At 36.2% G+C, this 17,450-nt stretch overlaps 1 protein-coding gene across 6 annotated transcripts in view; it reads right to left on the bottom strand.

Moving 5' to 3' along the window:
- Positions 1 to 17,450, bottom strand: part of LOC140157419 (phosphatidylinositol-binding clathrin assembly protein LAP-like) — a 109,892-nt gene that overhangs the window by 56,316 nt on the left and 36,126 nt on the right. For all 6 annotated transcript variants that reach the window (XM_072180609.1, XM_072180608.1, XM_072180613.1 and 3 more), the window contains one exon: positions 6,137 to 6,176. In XM_072180609.1, coding sequence (XP_072036710.1) covers positions 6,137 to 6,176 — 40 coding nt within the window. The remainder of the gene's footprint in view (positions 1 to 6,136; positions 6,177 to 17,450) is intronic.

Below are 17,450 nucleotides of genomic sequence, written 5' to 3'. Positions count from 1 at the left end.
CCAAAAGTTTCCATAATTCCAGGGTTAAGACCACCCTTTAAGGTCGAGTCTGAGGGGTCACAGGGCTTGAGATGCTTCCAGGAGTAACTTCCTGGGGGGGTCACTCCCATTGTGGCCTGTACTGTGCACCATTCGCGATAATTAACTTTTGAAAAGCACCCTAAACAAGGATTTAACCCTTGGCTAAAACGATACCCTTAACAGGGATTTTATTCCTTGCATCAAATTTCATACCCTAAATTTCATTTCCGCGTATTAGCAATTGCAATTTTGCTACCCTTTTTTTCCAATTTTTCATGTTTTTGACACCCTAAACACGGTACGCGCGTATCGTGCTTACCCACGAAAAACTACCCTTTTTACGCGTTTTCATTATCGCGGATGGTGTACAGGCCACAAAATAACTTTTGTCACATGAGCAATCGCAAGCACCTTCAAAATTTAAGGCAGGCATTCCACATACGATTTCTTGTAAGTACTCACATGATGGTTTATCTATTGATTTCGAGAGTAAGATATCCATTCCAATCCAGGTCTCACTTTCTGTTGCTTAGTCAAATTACTATAGCAACTGTTGAATTTTCAGAATTTTCATAATTTTACTACATTCTCTGAAAATTCAGGCAGGAAATTCTCCATATTAAATAACAGAAATCTCGACCAACATCTGACACATGAACATGTTTCAAGTCCTATTGAATTAAGCAACTATATCCCTTGTGCCTGTTCAGAGCATCTCATTATGTCTTCTCACCACAGACCTAGATTTATTTTAATTATATTGATCAGGGGAACATGGGGCAATAAGAAATGTCTCAATGCATCTACTGAGTAATACATGGTGTTGAATACTAGTTGATGGAAATCTTGACTGACTTGGGATATTGTTTTTATGCTGTGTTTTTGTTCTATTTTCTTTCCTTTCTTTTCTTATTTTTTTTGGGGGCTACAGATTATATTAGCATCTTTTTTAGCATTTTTTATTCAAATTTTCTTTTCTTTCGTTTCTTTTTGGGGGGCTACAGATTATATTAGCATCTTTTTTTTAGCATTTTTTATTCTAATTTTCTTTTCTTTTTTTGGGTGGGGGGGCTACAGATTATATTAGCATCTTTTTTTAGCATTTTTTTTCTTTGATCTTGTTTCTTTCTCATCACTTTTCTTCATGTTACACTTCTTCATTCCTCCATCTTTTCTAACTTACTTACTTTCTTCAACCTATCTATCTATAGAAGATGTTTATTTTGAGTAGAATTCCTAGTTCCAACAATCTATAATCACCTTCAAAACCTACTATGCACTGCAACTCTACACATAACTCCATTACATAACTCTCCCTTTCAAAACTCCCCACAATAGACATCCTCCTCATACATGTATATTAAGCAGTAATATTGTCCTTGGGGTAACCAAACATTAGTCTTCATGATTCAAATGAAAATTACCATCTTCTGAACCTACTATGCACTTTAACTCAACACTTAACTCCACACATAACTCCCCCTTTCCAGACTCCCTTTACTTGCCCTCTCTTAAGTAGACATCCATCTCATATGTCTTGTCCGTCAAGTAACCAAGTATGACAGTGCTCACAATTCCAATGATACATAATGTTCTAAACCTATGCACTGCCACTCAACACTTCACTCCATATTTAACTCCCCCTTTCCAAACTCCCTTTCTTCATTCTCTCCAAAGTAGACATCTTGTTTCATATGTTTGAGCACGTGTGGCCGAGTGGATAAGGCGCCCGACTCATAATACATAGGTTGTGAGTTCGAGCTCCGCTCGTGCTAACGTGTTGTGTCCTTGGGCAAGGCACTTTATCCTCATTGCCTACTTGGGGGATGTGGTTGGGTTGGATTGGATGTTTGTATAGTTGTTTGTTTCAATGTTGCAATATTGGCACTGATTAAGCTGCTGCCTGCAAATTGCATTGTGTCTGTTTAGGTGTGTTTAATGTACAATTCTAGCAATTTGACCTGCGGGTCACGATTAGAGTTTGAAATAAAAACCTTCCTTTATATCTTGTCCCTCGGGTATCCAAGCATGACAGTACACATAATTCCAATTAAACATCAACCATCTTCTAAAACTACTACGTACTGCAACTTGACACCAACTCCACATTTAACTCCCCTTTTCCAAACTCCCTATACTCATCCTCTCCACAATTGACATCCGTCTCATATGATAAGCATCTTATATCTCGTCCCTCAGGTAACCAAGCATGACAGTACACATAATTCCTACCAATTGGCTTTTCCAGTTAAAATCCATACACCCCCTATAGAAGACATGATCTTCATCTCCCACACAGGGGGTGTGAATTTGAAGTAGGATTACCTGAATGGGTGAATCCATTTGAAATCTACACCCCCCTGCGTGGAAGATTAAGATCACATCTTCCACAGGGGGTGTAAGAATTTCAACTTCAATAGCCCAATATATCTGTCTATACAGACATCTTCAAAACCTACAAGAACAGGCAGTGCAAACTCAATTACACCGAAATATGCACACCAAATACAGCAATCCAAATTACAGCCATTATTCCGTATAAGGAAATACCCTGCCCGGTGCCCGAAATTAAAAAAAAAAAAATTGCACGACGTTTTGTGTTTTTAATATGAAAATTGATACTTTGTTTTCATGTCATACTCTATTAATGATATCAAAATGCATTCAAATTCAATGCATTTTGATATCATTAATAGAGTATGACATGAAAACAAAGTAACAAAACCGAAAAAATAAATAACTTTAAAAAATTTAAAAAAACGCCGGGTACCCGATCACAAAATTACCCGAAAATGCCAGGCCTACTACCTAAACAAAACATATCTCGGGTGTTAAATTTTACCAGTGTAATAAGAAAAATATGTTATTTCCTCCGATACCAATGTTGATGAAGAAAAATAGGGAATGAGGCTGTCGATCGAGTCATGCCCCTTTAAACCAGCACACCCAAAAATACAACCAAATTCAGATTTTTGCATTGACAAGCATCTACACTGATATGCTTATGAAGCCAAAAACTATCATTTGTCAAAATTAAGGTAAAAGGATTTAAAGGTATGCATGTACTTCTGCAGTTATATGGCTTTTTTGCCAATCTAATTTACATTGTAACGGGATCACTTAACCCTAACCGAACTGAAACTTTATACTATACATGTAAGCTCACTATGAAAAGCACAGTGCATGCATGGATTCCATGTGATGCGATGGTGCAATCAGCCTAAGTCATATACCCAGGGAATGGCTGGCCAGGCCAAGCGAAACCCTCGCTGATCAGGTCGGTGATCTTATGCATGGCATGCGAGGGGTCGGAGGGTGGAATCCCAGGGGTGCCAAGTGGCTTCTTTGTTCATCTTCTCTCCTTTTTTTGTTCTTTCCCTTCCGATAGCAAAAAAACCATGTGAACTGTTTGGGTTAATGTCAGTACCCAGTGAATGCCGACATATTTCACTCAGCCTGGTGATGCGAGTGTCATCGCTCATAATTCCATACTCTCAGCTAATGCCAAAGTTTGAACTCTTCTGAATGCTTTACATTCAAAAATGTTATCATTCTTAATCTCCTCGGTCAAAGTTGATATCCCATTCCAAGAACATGTTTCACTGCCTAATTTATTAAGACACTGTGGTAATGTTTACATTAATGTCATCAGGTGTATAGTACATTGAGCTACTTTGGTCTAACATTTAATATTCATATCTAACCTACTCTGCACTTATTCGACAATAAATAAGTGATATGAGGCTTAATAATGATACCTGCGTCTTGACTCTGAAAACAATATTTTTTAAAACCTCATTTTGCATTTAGTTTTTTAAGCCCCCTCGGGAGCCACCTACAGGATCTCACTTGGCATTTAAGTTTTTATTGTGTTGCAAAGTAGCAAAACTTTCTTTATATGGCACAATTTGTGCCTGGAAAAGGCTATCCCCTCTTACAACCTATCGACAGGTCTGATTTCTATAATGAGGTGTCACCGGGTTTGCAAGAGATAATAATACCAAATCTAAACACCATGAAATTCACCACATCACGACCAAGCTCACATTGGGCGCCCCATTCCTTTTTTTAAAGGAATTTTGATTAAGCTACCTATACAGGAAACAAATTTGGCTATAAGTATACGAAGAAAATTGCAAGATGCCTTCATCACTAAAGTAAACACTGATTACACAGCTATTTGCTCTTGCTAGCTTTTGTCAGGGTCATGGTCCTGTTTTTATGAACTGAACACCAATATTATACAGGTTTATACACATGGGTTATCAGAGTCAATAAACATTCAATTAACTATAGATAATGGACTTAGTTTTGTGCAATGTAGTAATTTTCTGAAGTAAATCGCCTTCTGCATAGTTTTCTATACAGCTGATGTTTATTTTGTGATCAGGCCTGGTCATGACATGGTAACCAATCAGTTATGTGTATTATCACCATGTGATGGCTATAAGCCAATTACAAACATGTTTATAAAAAGGCTAAAAATTCCTACATTTAACAGACTCTTCCCGCCAAGGGCTAAATAGTAAGTTGTTAGTGGGGCAAGATTAGATAAAGGCATACAAATTTAGGTATGAGATATTAGGAATTATTTCCTAGTCTCTTTAACTACAAGGTTGGTGGGCTATATAGTTATTCAAGACACAGGGTATGTAAGGAATAAACTGTGCATATGAGATGTGGGTGCAAGTGGCATCATTTCACTGCCGTGAAAAAAGTAACTAACCCCCATTAAATAATGACCATAATTCAAAACGGGTGATTGTATTACAAATCTGTAAAATGCGTTGGAAGCAAAATTTATTTCTGCACATTTTGACACCTCATTTGCAGCAATTGACTAAATATTGACTTCTCAGCGTATATTTTATCAATGTAACCCAAGATTTGAAAGTTGCAGTAAATTGTATTGATTTTGCATTCAGTGTAAATGGAAGGAAATCTGTGTAATTATATCTGGGTGTTTTTGTATTGTAAAAATTTGTATGTAAGTGCACTTTCAAATCTGGACCTCACTACATTAAATTGACCGGTGTTTTGTTTTCTGGGCTATCGTATCAAATGAGGTGTCAAAATGCGCAGAAATAAATTCTGCTTCCAATGCATTTTACAGATTTGTAATACAATAGCACCCTTTTTAAATAATGGTCATTATTTAAGGGGGGGTTAGTTACTTTTTTTGAGGTGTTTATTATACAAGGTATCACATATGAATCATCTAATAACATGATAAGATGAGAGATATGCGGAGGCAAACAAGGGCTTGTCAAAGTGTTACAAGACCTCTTCTGCATTGAGGCTGGCCTTCCCTTTTAAAGGGAATTTTTATTACATTGTGAGCAGACTAATTTAAACGAACCAGTCCCACAAATAAGAAAGCTGCATCTCCTGTACTAAATGTATTTGTTTTACACTCAGAGCAGACTTTTATAGAACTTACCTGCACCCAGACAATGGTGGTCAATGTCATTTTAATGCGGCAACAGCCAAAATCGTTAGCAAAACAGACAATGTAACGGCAACACTGTTGCTCGCAATATTTCCCCCGAGCCGAGGTGTGTTTCTGGCTCTATTGACCCCCGTTACAGAAAAAAAGTGCACAAAATATATTTCCCAGTGCAATGCATACTCTTTCACATGAAAATAAATAAATTTTGCATTAAAAATGAATGGGAAATAAATTTGTCTACACCAGGTATTGAACTCACACCGCCCCGGTCCTAAGGCGAGAGTACACATCTAAATACTGCATTTTTTTTTAGGTGGGAGGGGATGAAAACCTTATTCACATGTAAATACTGCATTATTTTTTTACATTGAACATTAGAGGGCAGAAGCAGGCGGCGGATGACATGATCGAGCTGGCAACTTGTGAAACCGCCCGGCCTTATGGCATTTTCCAATATACTCGGTTAGTTTTGTGGGGTTCATTATCGAACCCCAACGGTTTTAGCTTGTATTTATATTATTTATCAACGTAGACCTATTTGTTTGTGATATTTCAAGCGTTTTAAAATTTCAAAATAATCCCATTCAATTACACGGCTGACGATGTAAATAGACTGAATTTAGAGAATGCAATGCGGCCACCACCCTGTCAGAAGCAATGTCCTACCTTTTCTGTGTTCATTGTCCTGAGTACACCTTCTTCTTTCCTGCAAGATAAAAATAAATACAGGAAAAAAACAACAAATTAAACAATCAACTTCATTATAGCAATTCACATTTTTGAATCATTTATATTTCAATCATTAGGCCAAAAACTTTTTTTGCTTGTCCATAGATCACTTTCAGAAGTTTGGTCGTTCAGTCGGGAAAAGTTTTTTTTTTTCTTATATCTTTATACCGAAAGTATAATATGAAGTATGTTTTTGTATGTAAAAGAATTTCCACCAACGAAAAATTCAAAATAAAGTAGTAAACCCAATTTTATTTGCATGTCTGGCAGACTTAAACTGCATTTTTAAGTTCAACAATGTTTTACTTAAATGTAGACGCTGATGATGATAATACGAAATATCAGAACCCTTAGCCAGGTACGACTAGACAGGAGGAAACGTGCAGGAAGTGGTATTTTACAACATTTGTTTTATATCTTCAGATTTTAGACTAAAAGCTCATGACTTTTGGGGGAAATTGTAAAAAAAAACACCTTTTTTAGTTTTATGGTCGGGACTGCAGAGACTGTCGGTCGGACGAGGACAAGCAAACAACTTTTTTTTGGCCTGGATTTCAAAGAATCCCTTTGACTGTTGGAACACTTAACATGTGTCCATCATCCATCTCTGATTCTGATTTGTTTTCCCTAAAAATTGCTTTCAACTAAATATTATTGGGAATTTTGGGAAAATAAGAAATGAACACAAATGTAACTAATTTACATTGTAACTAAAACCCTAACCGAACTGAAACTCACTAAAGCTCACTATGAAAAGCACTGTGCATGCATGGCTTCCATGTGATGCGATGACACAATCAACCTAAGTCACATATAACCAGGGAATCGCTGGCCCGGCCAGCAAAACTCCTGTGGGTACAGGTTGGTGAACTTATGCATGGCATGCGAGGGGCCGGAGAGTGGAATCCCGGGGGTGCTGCCAAGTGATTTCTTTGTTCATCTTCTCTCCTTTTTTGTTTGTTCTTTCCTTCTGATAGCCAAAAAACCATGTATTCAATTAGGGTTAATGTCAGTGCCCAGTGTATGCTTTCAACTAAATATTATTGGGAATTTTGGGAAAATAAGAAATGAACACAAATATAACAACATGGCATGCTCATAATTAATTTTGGCCTAGGTGCAGATTTGTTGCTACACATGATATACATATACAACTAAAGAAAATCATAACAATCTGTGCTAATTACATTAATCATATCAAATGACATACATAGGTAGCTGTCTATTTGTTTGCTTAATGACAGCAGGGAGTACAATATCTTGTATTTAATAAGGTTTTTTTTTCAGCCATATTTAAAGAGGGTATAACCAAGAACAGTGATAAGTGATAACTGCTTTACGCATCTTTGCCTAGTTTGAGAGAAATTTATGTAGGCGGTGTTGAAGAGGTCACAAAGTGACACAGCATTTAATATTCAAAATGCCTTAAGGGGGTACTACACCCCTGCCAAATTTTGTGCCTGTTTTTGCATTTTTCTCAAAAATTATAGCGTATTGGTGACAAGTAAGATATGTATATTATAGGGGCAAGGACTACAACTACTACACTGGAAATTTTATTTCAGCACAGACAACAGTTGTGGAGTTCCAGTCAAAAATGAGGGAAATCCAATATTTGATCAATAAATCAATAACTACTTGACTTGAGTTGCTGAATTTTCAGTGCAGCAGTTGTAGTCCTTGCCCCTATAATATACATATCTTACTTGTCACCAATGCGCTTATAATTTTTGAGAAAATGCAAAAATAGGCACAAATTGGCCAGGGGTGTAGTACCCCTTAAACAACACCTGTAGGTTTCATGTTCGTATGCATGTACAATACAAAACTGTAAACAATAGCATTATCTGAGTGAACAGTATACAATACATTGTCAATGTGTGGGCGAGACACATGCAGGTCAGTACTTGTACCACACACTCAAAACTGATTGAGTCATGTAAAAGGACATGTAACCCACTTCTAACATACAGGCCAAAAAGGACTATTCCAGTTAAAATCCATACGCCCCTATGAAAGACATGACCTTAATCTCCCACACACGGGGTGTAGATTTCAAACAGAGTCCCCCATTCAGGTAACCCCCAGTTGAAATTCACACTCCCTGTGGGGTAGATTAAGGTCAGTTCTTCCATAGGGGGTGTATGGATTTCAAATGGAATACCCAGATGCTACAACAATTGATTTCTTTTGTACTATGTTAAAAGGTATTTCCTCGATTTTAGCACCTGTTTTATGTTCAATATTGGCTCATTCACTACTGACTAACATGCAGATAGCTAGGCTTGTTCAAGCTTACAGTGGACATTTGTCGGATTTTTATCAAATCAATCAAAATTATAGGCAATTTATCACTTTGATGACAAAGATTCACTTGACTTCACATTTCTAAGGACCTCCTACTCCTAAAAGTATTCTAGTTTAGTGGATATTTCTTCCACCAACATGGTGCCCCAGAGCTGCTGGTCCCCAGAGCTGCTGGTCCCTGTAATACACGTGTCACTTGTATGACCCACCCCATGACCCCCGGGGGTGGTGAGTCACTTTACAAAGGTGCGTCGGATTTAACTATACCATGACCCACATGTGCGTCTAAACAATGACTGACATTTGCCGACAATGACTGAGCCCCTCGTCAAAATTGTGACGCACATGTTAAGGATTATGACTGTCCTCATGACGCAAATTTGACTCACCCTTTAGGTATTTTGACTGACACTGATGCACCTAACCATTGACGCACCTAGGTAAAGTGACTGACACTGACGCACCCCTCGGGGTATGTCATATGGATTTCTTGTGTTCATATAAGCATCAAGTTACTCTGCAAGGCTGAATGCACAAAATTTGTGTAGTGAGAGATAGGCCGTAATGAGCAATTTTTCTTCCAACGATCAGCGCTGGAGTTATAAGTAACATATTCAGCTTACAGAAACAGCTTTAGAAAGCTTAGATTTTGCTTTAAATTATCATATATAAATCATATTTTTATTAAATAAATTAAAACCGTAAAATGAGTGATGAACAAAGTATAACAGAGCAGGATGATGACATTTCACACTGCTATTTTGAGAATTTTCATCTAAATTTGCACTACGTAGTTTACCAAGCATCATAACTTCGCAACCACACAAGCTATGAAAATTACAGAAAGTCCACTGATAACCTTGTCTTGTGCTGAACAATTCTATATTAAATTTGTGTTGATTGGCTAAAATTTACTACCGTATTTTCCAACTTCCAATCAGCACCTCTGTTTCATTTTCACCCTGACAACAAAAAAATTTCCATTGAACTGTACACAAAGTAGCTCCAATTTCAGAGACTTCCGGTGCAGTTTAAGCGCTTGTTTTATTGAGATATTTTACCTCTAATGATAAATAAAATACATAATCATAGACAACAGGTATTCAGAAAAATATTCTGTAATTTTCTTGGCAATAGCTCACATAAAACATAAGGAAATAATGGAATTTAAAACTTTTCGGCAGTTTTTCATCTGCACAAAATGTGTGTGCATGCATGGTAGGGAAGGACAATAGAAATTACACTAACATATAAGTACTTGTGCAAACAAGATAAAAATCAATAGCTGCATAAGACTGTTAGGTTCTATTTAACTGTCTGTGTTAGGTGGACAATAATGGCTCAAGAAATTCATATGTGTGACGCACATATTGAGTAAATGACCGTACCCTGCGTCACTAATTGGTTGGTAAATGACCCAACCATGACGCACATCCCCCGGGGGTCCTAGGGTGGGTCATACAAGTGACATGTGTATAACTTGTGTTTATACGAACTATACCGTATAGGCTGAGTTTTGAGCACATCCAATCATTTCAGACAGTTCTTAAATACTAGTCTCAATCCCAGTCGGCTTGTGCTCTTCTGTCACTAAACATTTAATGCTGAAGAAGCACAAGCCGGCTGGGACTAAGACTACATAATGGTACATTTCCGACACGGCTGGTGTCAGTGAGGAGTTTGCAGACAACTTGTCAACACAGAATTTGTTTAAAACATAGTTTATACGCAAAAGTACCGTACACCTGCGCCGCTATAACACACTTCGTGAGGCGAACTTGTTTCATAAGGAGCTGGTTGGAGGGTACTTAAGACTCAATTCCTCCGATTGTGACGCCCTAGATGGCTGCAAAGGAGCCACTGCGAGGAACTGGACGGTGACTGGACTGCAATTGGTTATTGCTATGGATAGTTTTATACCAGAGCTTGTTTTACACCAAGAAGATATCTATCATATCTTACACTTCCCATAATGCATTTCTCCCATTTCCAATTTTCTGAACTGATTTACTATCTGGTGCAACATGGGCCGATAGTGACGAAATATACCGCAATTGAACAGAGCACATCCAGATCTTGCAAAATGTGTTTATTTCTTGATTGTATAATCAACCCATGTTCAGCCAGTCTGTTCTCAAAATTAAAACAAAGGGAAGCTGTGCAAAGTAACGGCAGTATCATTTGATGAAATGAGGTGATGTATCATACTGCAAAGGATTATGGGAAGGGCAAGATATCTTCTCTACATTTAGGTTTAACACATCCAGCACTGAACCTGGTTGGAAGAAATTCACAGCACAAAAATGTCCATTCTGTCACTGTACAAACATATTGAGGCTACTGAACTGTGTGCCCTGATAGATGAGTATGTTTAACATCCTAGTATAGATATGGAACACAAAAATGACAACCAAAGAAATTAGAATGGGGAGATCTCAGATTCCAATATGGCCCCATGTGTAATGTGTATGGAAACTCTGCCATATTGAATGCAATACACAATATTAACTGAATTGTCACTGAAAGGTGGACCAATATAACAATATAACATACTTTGGTATGGCCAAAAAAAAAAAAAAAAAGGTTCGCCTCAAAGCTTGCGCGTGCGTTTGTAAAATCCCACGATTTGACAAAAACAAATGCGGAAATTTTTTTTATTTCAAAAAAAAAAAATTTCAGTTTTTCCAGAAAAAATCGCTGAAAATCAGACTTTTTCTCAAAATACCATGAAAAAGTCGGGAATAAAAAAAAAAAAAAAAAAAATCGTGATTTCGCATTTGTTTTAAATTTCTTGTGAGCTTTGAGACAAACCTTTTTTTTTTTGCCTAATATGAAGCCTGTTCTCACAAAATGAGGGGGAAGTCACTAAGAAAGAAAAAGAGGACACAGTTCATTAAATATGCCAGAAAACGATAGAACAAAAGTATTCTTCTAATATTAACTTTTGAACACCAAGTGAGGGAGCAATCCTAACAAGTTATATATCATTTTAAAGCTTATGATCCAGATATTATAATGCATCTGGCCATGACTCAAAAACAAATATTTAATTTGCAACTTTCCTTCCATTTTGTGGGAACAGGTCTGATATGGTTACAAGGTGTGCACATGTAGTGTTTAGCGTACATAGCGTGTGTTACATGCATACTGAGCACACACTTAACATTGAAGTTTGTCATACACATGACGCAAAACGCTTCACAGGATCAGCTCTTTAAGTGACACACAAAATGGCTGGATCTAAGTTCTCCCTCTAATTTCTTTGGGCACAGCGCAACAGTGATACTATCTAATATGATCTTAGAAGTAATATTATAACATAAAACAAAGGTCAAATTCAAAAAATAACTCCTTCGTTTCTAATAAGCTTCTAAGGGAACAAACCATGACATAGATCAACAAAGATGAGAAGCTCTATGAACAAAACTAATATAGTTTAATCGGCTTAGCCTTACAATTGGCGAACATTATTCGGTTTATGTTACTGCACACTTCAATAATGTCCCAACTTAAGCTTGCCTAAAACTGGCGGTCACGCATTATGCAACGCACAACTTGTGTAAGTACTGCGCCCACCTGCGTGCTCACAAAATTTCTATATATCAATACCCAATGTTATGAGGCATTTTCACCAATTATAAGCCGAACAAACTACTGTACTGTTTTCTTATGAAGGGGAGGAATGAGGATACAAATGTTATGTTTCTTGTAAGGGAACAAACCAAAACTTTGATGTCCTGTAAACGAAAGTGCCTTCGTTAGGAGGCTGATATCTTCCCTCTCTCCTCAAACGTAAGTGAAAAATGTTGACAATTCCAACCCGAATGATCAAATTTTAACTATTATTTTACAAACGCAATCAGACTCTTTGACCCCTTACCCCCAATATGAAAGGACTTTTTATAAAATTATAGGACATCATCAAAGTTCAAACAGGGATGAAAACAAGCACTGACATAATTTTTGAAACTGCTTTAAGGGATCTGGAATGGGGTATACGCGTTTGGACAGTATTTATTGTGGGACATTAGAGCACATCAGACATATCGAATTGCATTCTGAATACGAAGAATGTCCTTCTGATATCAAATAATTTTGATTTTTGAAATTGCAATGTAATACACATTTTATGGCAAATCATTAAAATTTATATTTTGATATTTAACAGTACTTGAAGTAAACTTTATAAATCTGATGCTATACTTAAAGTGTATGTAGGTGGGATGAAAAGCCGACGATCAATTGAAAATTTTGACCTTTCGTATCGAAGATATGGATTTTTTCCCAAAACACCAAACAAAAATTAGGTCTTTTGGGGAAAAAATCCATATCTTTAATATGAAAGGTCAAAATTTTCAATTGATCGTCGGCTTTTCCTCCCAGCTACATACACTTTAAGAATATATCATTAGATTTATAAAATTTACTTCGAGGACTGTTATATATCAAAATTTGAAAAATATCAAATTTTATAATTTGCCATAAAATTTGTATTATATCATGATTTTCAAAAATTAAAATTATTTGATATCAGAAAGACATGCTTCAGTATTCAGAGTGCAATTTGATACGTCTGAGGTGCTCTCATGGCCCATAAAAATACTGTCGAAACGCTATAAACGCTCATTCCAGTTCCCTTAACATTTCCTGAAAATGTGTATTTCCCTATACTTTGTACATGGAACATCCAAGCAAACATTCCTGAAATCAGGAAATTTCCTGAAGATTTACATCCCTGATCAAACTTTTGGTTTGTGTAAGAAACATGAAAGTGATTTTCCCCACTTCCTCATTTCTTACAGATGGGGGAGAGTAGGGTTGGCTTTGTAACTGTATGTCAACAAAACCTAGAATGTTTACAAGGCTTCGTCAATCATACGAGAAAGGAAACAAACAAACAAACAAACAAACAACAGATGCATCAAGTGAACTGAAAGCAACAAAACATAAAGATGGCACAAACTAAATTTACTTGTGTGTGTTTTTTAAAGGCAATTCATATAAACACATTTTACCAAAAACAATTCAGATCCATAAATAAGGAGGACCTCAACCTCTGTCCTACAAGGAAATGACAGACCTATAAACTTTCCTTTCTAAGGTAACAAAGTTTTCAATATAACTAAATTATTCAAGAAGTCTCATCTAAAATCTGATAAAATAATACTTTTAAAAGGTTATACGATGTATTGTTGGTCAAAGCAGCAAAAAAAAGTAATTCACAGCATCTTGCGAATGGTAGTGAGCTTTAGCAAAAATTGCATTGCTCAATTCATAGCGAGCGTGTACAAGAATTCAAATATCACAGGTATTTGAATTGTAGGTCCTGTGGTTCTTAAGTTTTGTAGTAAAGAGAGCTGAAACTTTTGTAAAACATACATAACTCATAACCAGGTGGTGTATGACGTGCATTCCCTAAATTCAGTAAATTTTCATCGTCAACCGTGTAATTGAATGGGATTATTTTGAAATTTTAAAACGCTTGAAATATCACAAACAAATAGGCCTATGTTGATAAATAATATAAATACAAGCTAAAACCGTTGGGGTTCGATAATGAACCCCACAAAACTAACCGAGTATATGGAAAATGCCATACGGCCGGGCGGTTTCACGAGTTTCCGGCTCGATCATGTCATCCGCCGCCTGCTCATAACAACAATAAATTAAGCAAGTTTTCAAAGTATATGATTTGTAGAATGAACTTTTGCAAAACGCCAAAGTGTTATTTTTCAATAATATATTGATTCAGATAATGAAAATCAATTTTTTTTGGCTGCTTCGATCAACAATACTTTGTATACACTTAAAAACAAATTTCCAAGTATACATCTGATATTTTAACACAATTCCTGCATCAAACTGCCTAGATCTACTGTATCTATACAATAAAGACATAATTCAACATCGTTCACAAATGTGATGCGATCAAGCAAATAAGTCAGAACACGGAAATATTGATTTTCAGATATATAGCCAAACAAAGGAAATATTTCCTATTATTTCCTGTTGTTTTGGAAGCTCTTTAATTCACCCATTGCATGGTTCTGCCATGATCGAGGAGAGCCTCGATCTGGCAGCATGCATGAATGGGAATTGAACCAGTCATATAACATTGCGTAAAGTTATGTAATTCTTCCTTTCATGTCATGCCAGTTTGAGACTCCACTTGCATCATGGTGGAACCGCAATGGGCTTAATTGCTCATATCTTTGGAACTGGTTGTTCACTATCAGTGGGGTTTTCTGCAAAATGCAACTTTTCACTATCCTATATGAAACTGAAAATTTAATACTTCCGAGTTCCGACTGATTTTGTTGATCGCATCACAAATGAAGTTATAACTGGGATACTATACAGATCACTTAATATGCGACAAAAATACAATAACAACTTCATCTGATTTTATTGGGGATTCAAATATTTCTCGATTCATCGCTATAAAAAGAATATTAATAACAAATTTTAAGTATTTTATCATCTGGATAAAATCCCTTGGACATCATTAACGAAATGGGTTATACTGGCTAATAGTGGCTATAATATGTGGATTAAGTATGGTCTGGCTTTGGGCAGTAAAAACGATGTCCAACAAAAAGAGTACTTAGTTTCATTTCCAGTTTGGTAGTCACAGTACACTTTGACTATATTCATAAATATGTATTTATAAATATGTATGTGACCACCTCTGTGCTTTGTACACAGGACGTCTAGAAGTGACCTTTGTGCTGCACATTTGTGCTGCACAATTCCGGTATCATTTAAATCGCCTTTGCATTCTGTACAAAAATACACAAATTTCTGACTATTTCCGTCCAAAATTACAGTATTAAAATCTGGTCACACAGGTGTACACTATGAACCTTGAGTCCCCCCTCCCCAGGTGTTGCACCTTTGTGTGTCAGTCTTATCCATAACCGTTGGAAGCCCATGAGTTCCAATCATTTTGATACACCCTATAGTATTCAAATTAAGTCGTTTAAAAATCCATTTTGTAAGTCAGGCCAGGCTCCCATTAAGGATGTCTCCGGACGATGTCCACGATAACTTAATGCAGGATATAAATAAGTACACACACTAGGGGTCACCAGCGGAACACAACAGACAATAAAATATCACAAAATAGCCAACACAACACATAGCAGCATCCTTACCCGCTGTGTGCACCAAATACAGGTGAAATGCAGAACATAGGTTTAAGACAAAAAAAATAAGACAAAATATAAGAAATTTATACAATTTCCCACAGTCAGCTACGCTACGATGATATTACAATTTAATTTACTATAAATTACATCACTGAATTCAAAAACAATCAGCAGACATGCATTTAACCTTTTTATTGACTTTTATAATTAATGTCAGCTACCCACGTAGATTACAAATTAATAAATTTAATTTCAATCTATTGTATAATATTTGAAGAGTTCCTGCATACCAATATATATGCTATAATTATTCAGTACTTTTACAGCAATAATAAGTGATGCAGTGAAGCAACATGAGTAGCATACACATGTATACGAAGTAAAAAAATATTTTTAGTTTTATTTTTAGAAATGTAAAAAAAATAGTTGTACAGAGCTCCAATTTCTATAGAATTTCTTCAGCATAGTGCAGCCTATCAGTATTACTTGGACAAAAATGCTGATGAAAAAAAAAAACACATATTTTGGTTTGCTTTAATATAACTTTTGGTGTAACTTTCGGTGTGACTGAGAGCAAAATGGTCAGTGTTATAATTAATTCATAATGGCAGGGCCAAAAGTTTGCAAGGCCCATGTAAATTTAACATCTAAATTTATTATAAACTTTGACAGAAATAGATACATCATTATGACATACATATCTATTGACGCATTTTGTATATTTGAATAATAAACATGCATAATCTATTTTAATAATCCTTGGCCATCTTCATAACTGTCTCATGAATCATATACCAATTGATGTCAAAATAATCAGTGTCAATGAGCTAAAACGGCCTCATTCCTAATGCCACAGTTCATAAAACCTTCATTCAACAATCATAGCTCAAAAAGTTGACCTCAAATTATGGAGTATGAGTTTTCATACCCAATACATGTAAAAAGGTCATTTGATGAGTGTACCTGCATATATATTGGGGTCAAATAACTTAGTACTGATGGATGAGTGTTTCTCTCTATTTTGTAAACAAATCAGAAAGAAACCTTTGACCTTTGCACACAAAACAAGATACCTCCTGTCATATAAAAGTATATGAAAAGAAATATGAAAAGCAGCCCTTGTGTGTGCATTTTGCCAATGACAATTTTCTACAGGGGCGGGTGGGGTTGTGAAAATTGCCCAAAGCCGATATTTTCTAGCATACATATTGGTAAAGACCCTAACTTGAATAAGAATAAGCATTTTTAAGCTCGAGGGCAGCAACGTTTTGTGCATATCAGACTTAGGAGTACACATGTAGGATGGGTTATCATCGACACAATGCATTAGGGGGACTACATGAAAAATGCAAATACGCCGACACTTAAAATCAAAGTTTGTTGGACGCATGTGAAATATTTGAGAGGTACCCTATTTCATGCCTCACTCTGATTCAAATTCATGTTTGGCTAAATTGCAAGAACGTCATAAACATGATAAATGCCTATTTCACCCACATTTTTACACTTTGCATTCTTTCAGCGGCATCACACTTACAGAGTGATTACAAATCACACAAAATTTGTGTCTTTCTTCTTCAAAATTTCTCTACATAAAATTTAATATCCCCTTCCCCCATCCAACCCGGCCACTTGAAACACAAAATTATGCGTTCCTGCATTACTCGAAGGTGCTACCTGCAATAGCTGCCCTATAGTCATTTGACTACATAGTGTATTCTAATGTACACACATGACACCTGGCAGCTATTAAACCTGAAATTGATAAATTGCTTACATTTGATTTGCTTATACCA

Source organism: Amphiura filiformis, chromosome 7, assembly GCF_039555335.1.
Source record: "Amphiura filiformis chromosome 7, Afil_fr2py, whole genome shotgun sequence".
NCBI lineage: Eukaryota > Metazoa > Echinodermata > Ophiuroidea > Amphilepidida > Amphiuridae > Amphiura > Amphiura filiformis.
Note: the sequence above shows the minus strand (reverse complement) of the source record. Positions and strands in the feature narration are given on the sequence as shown.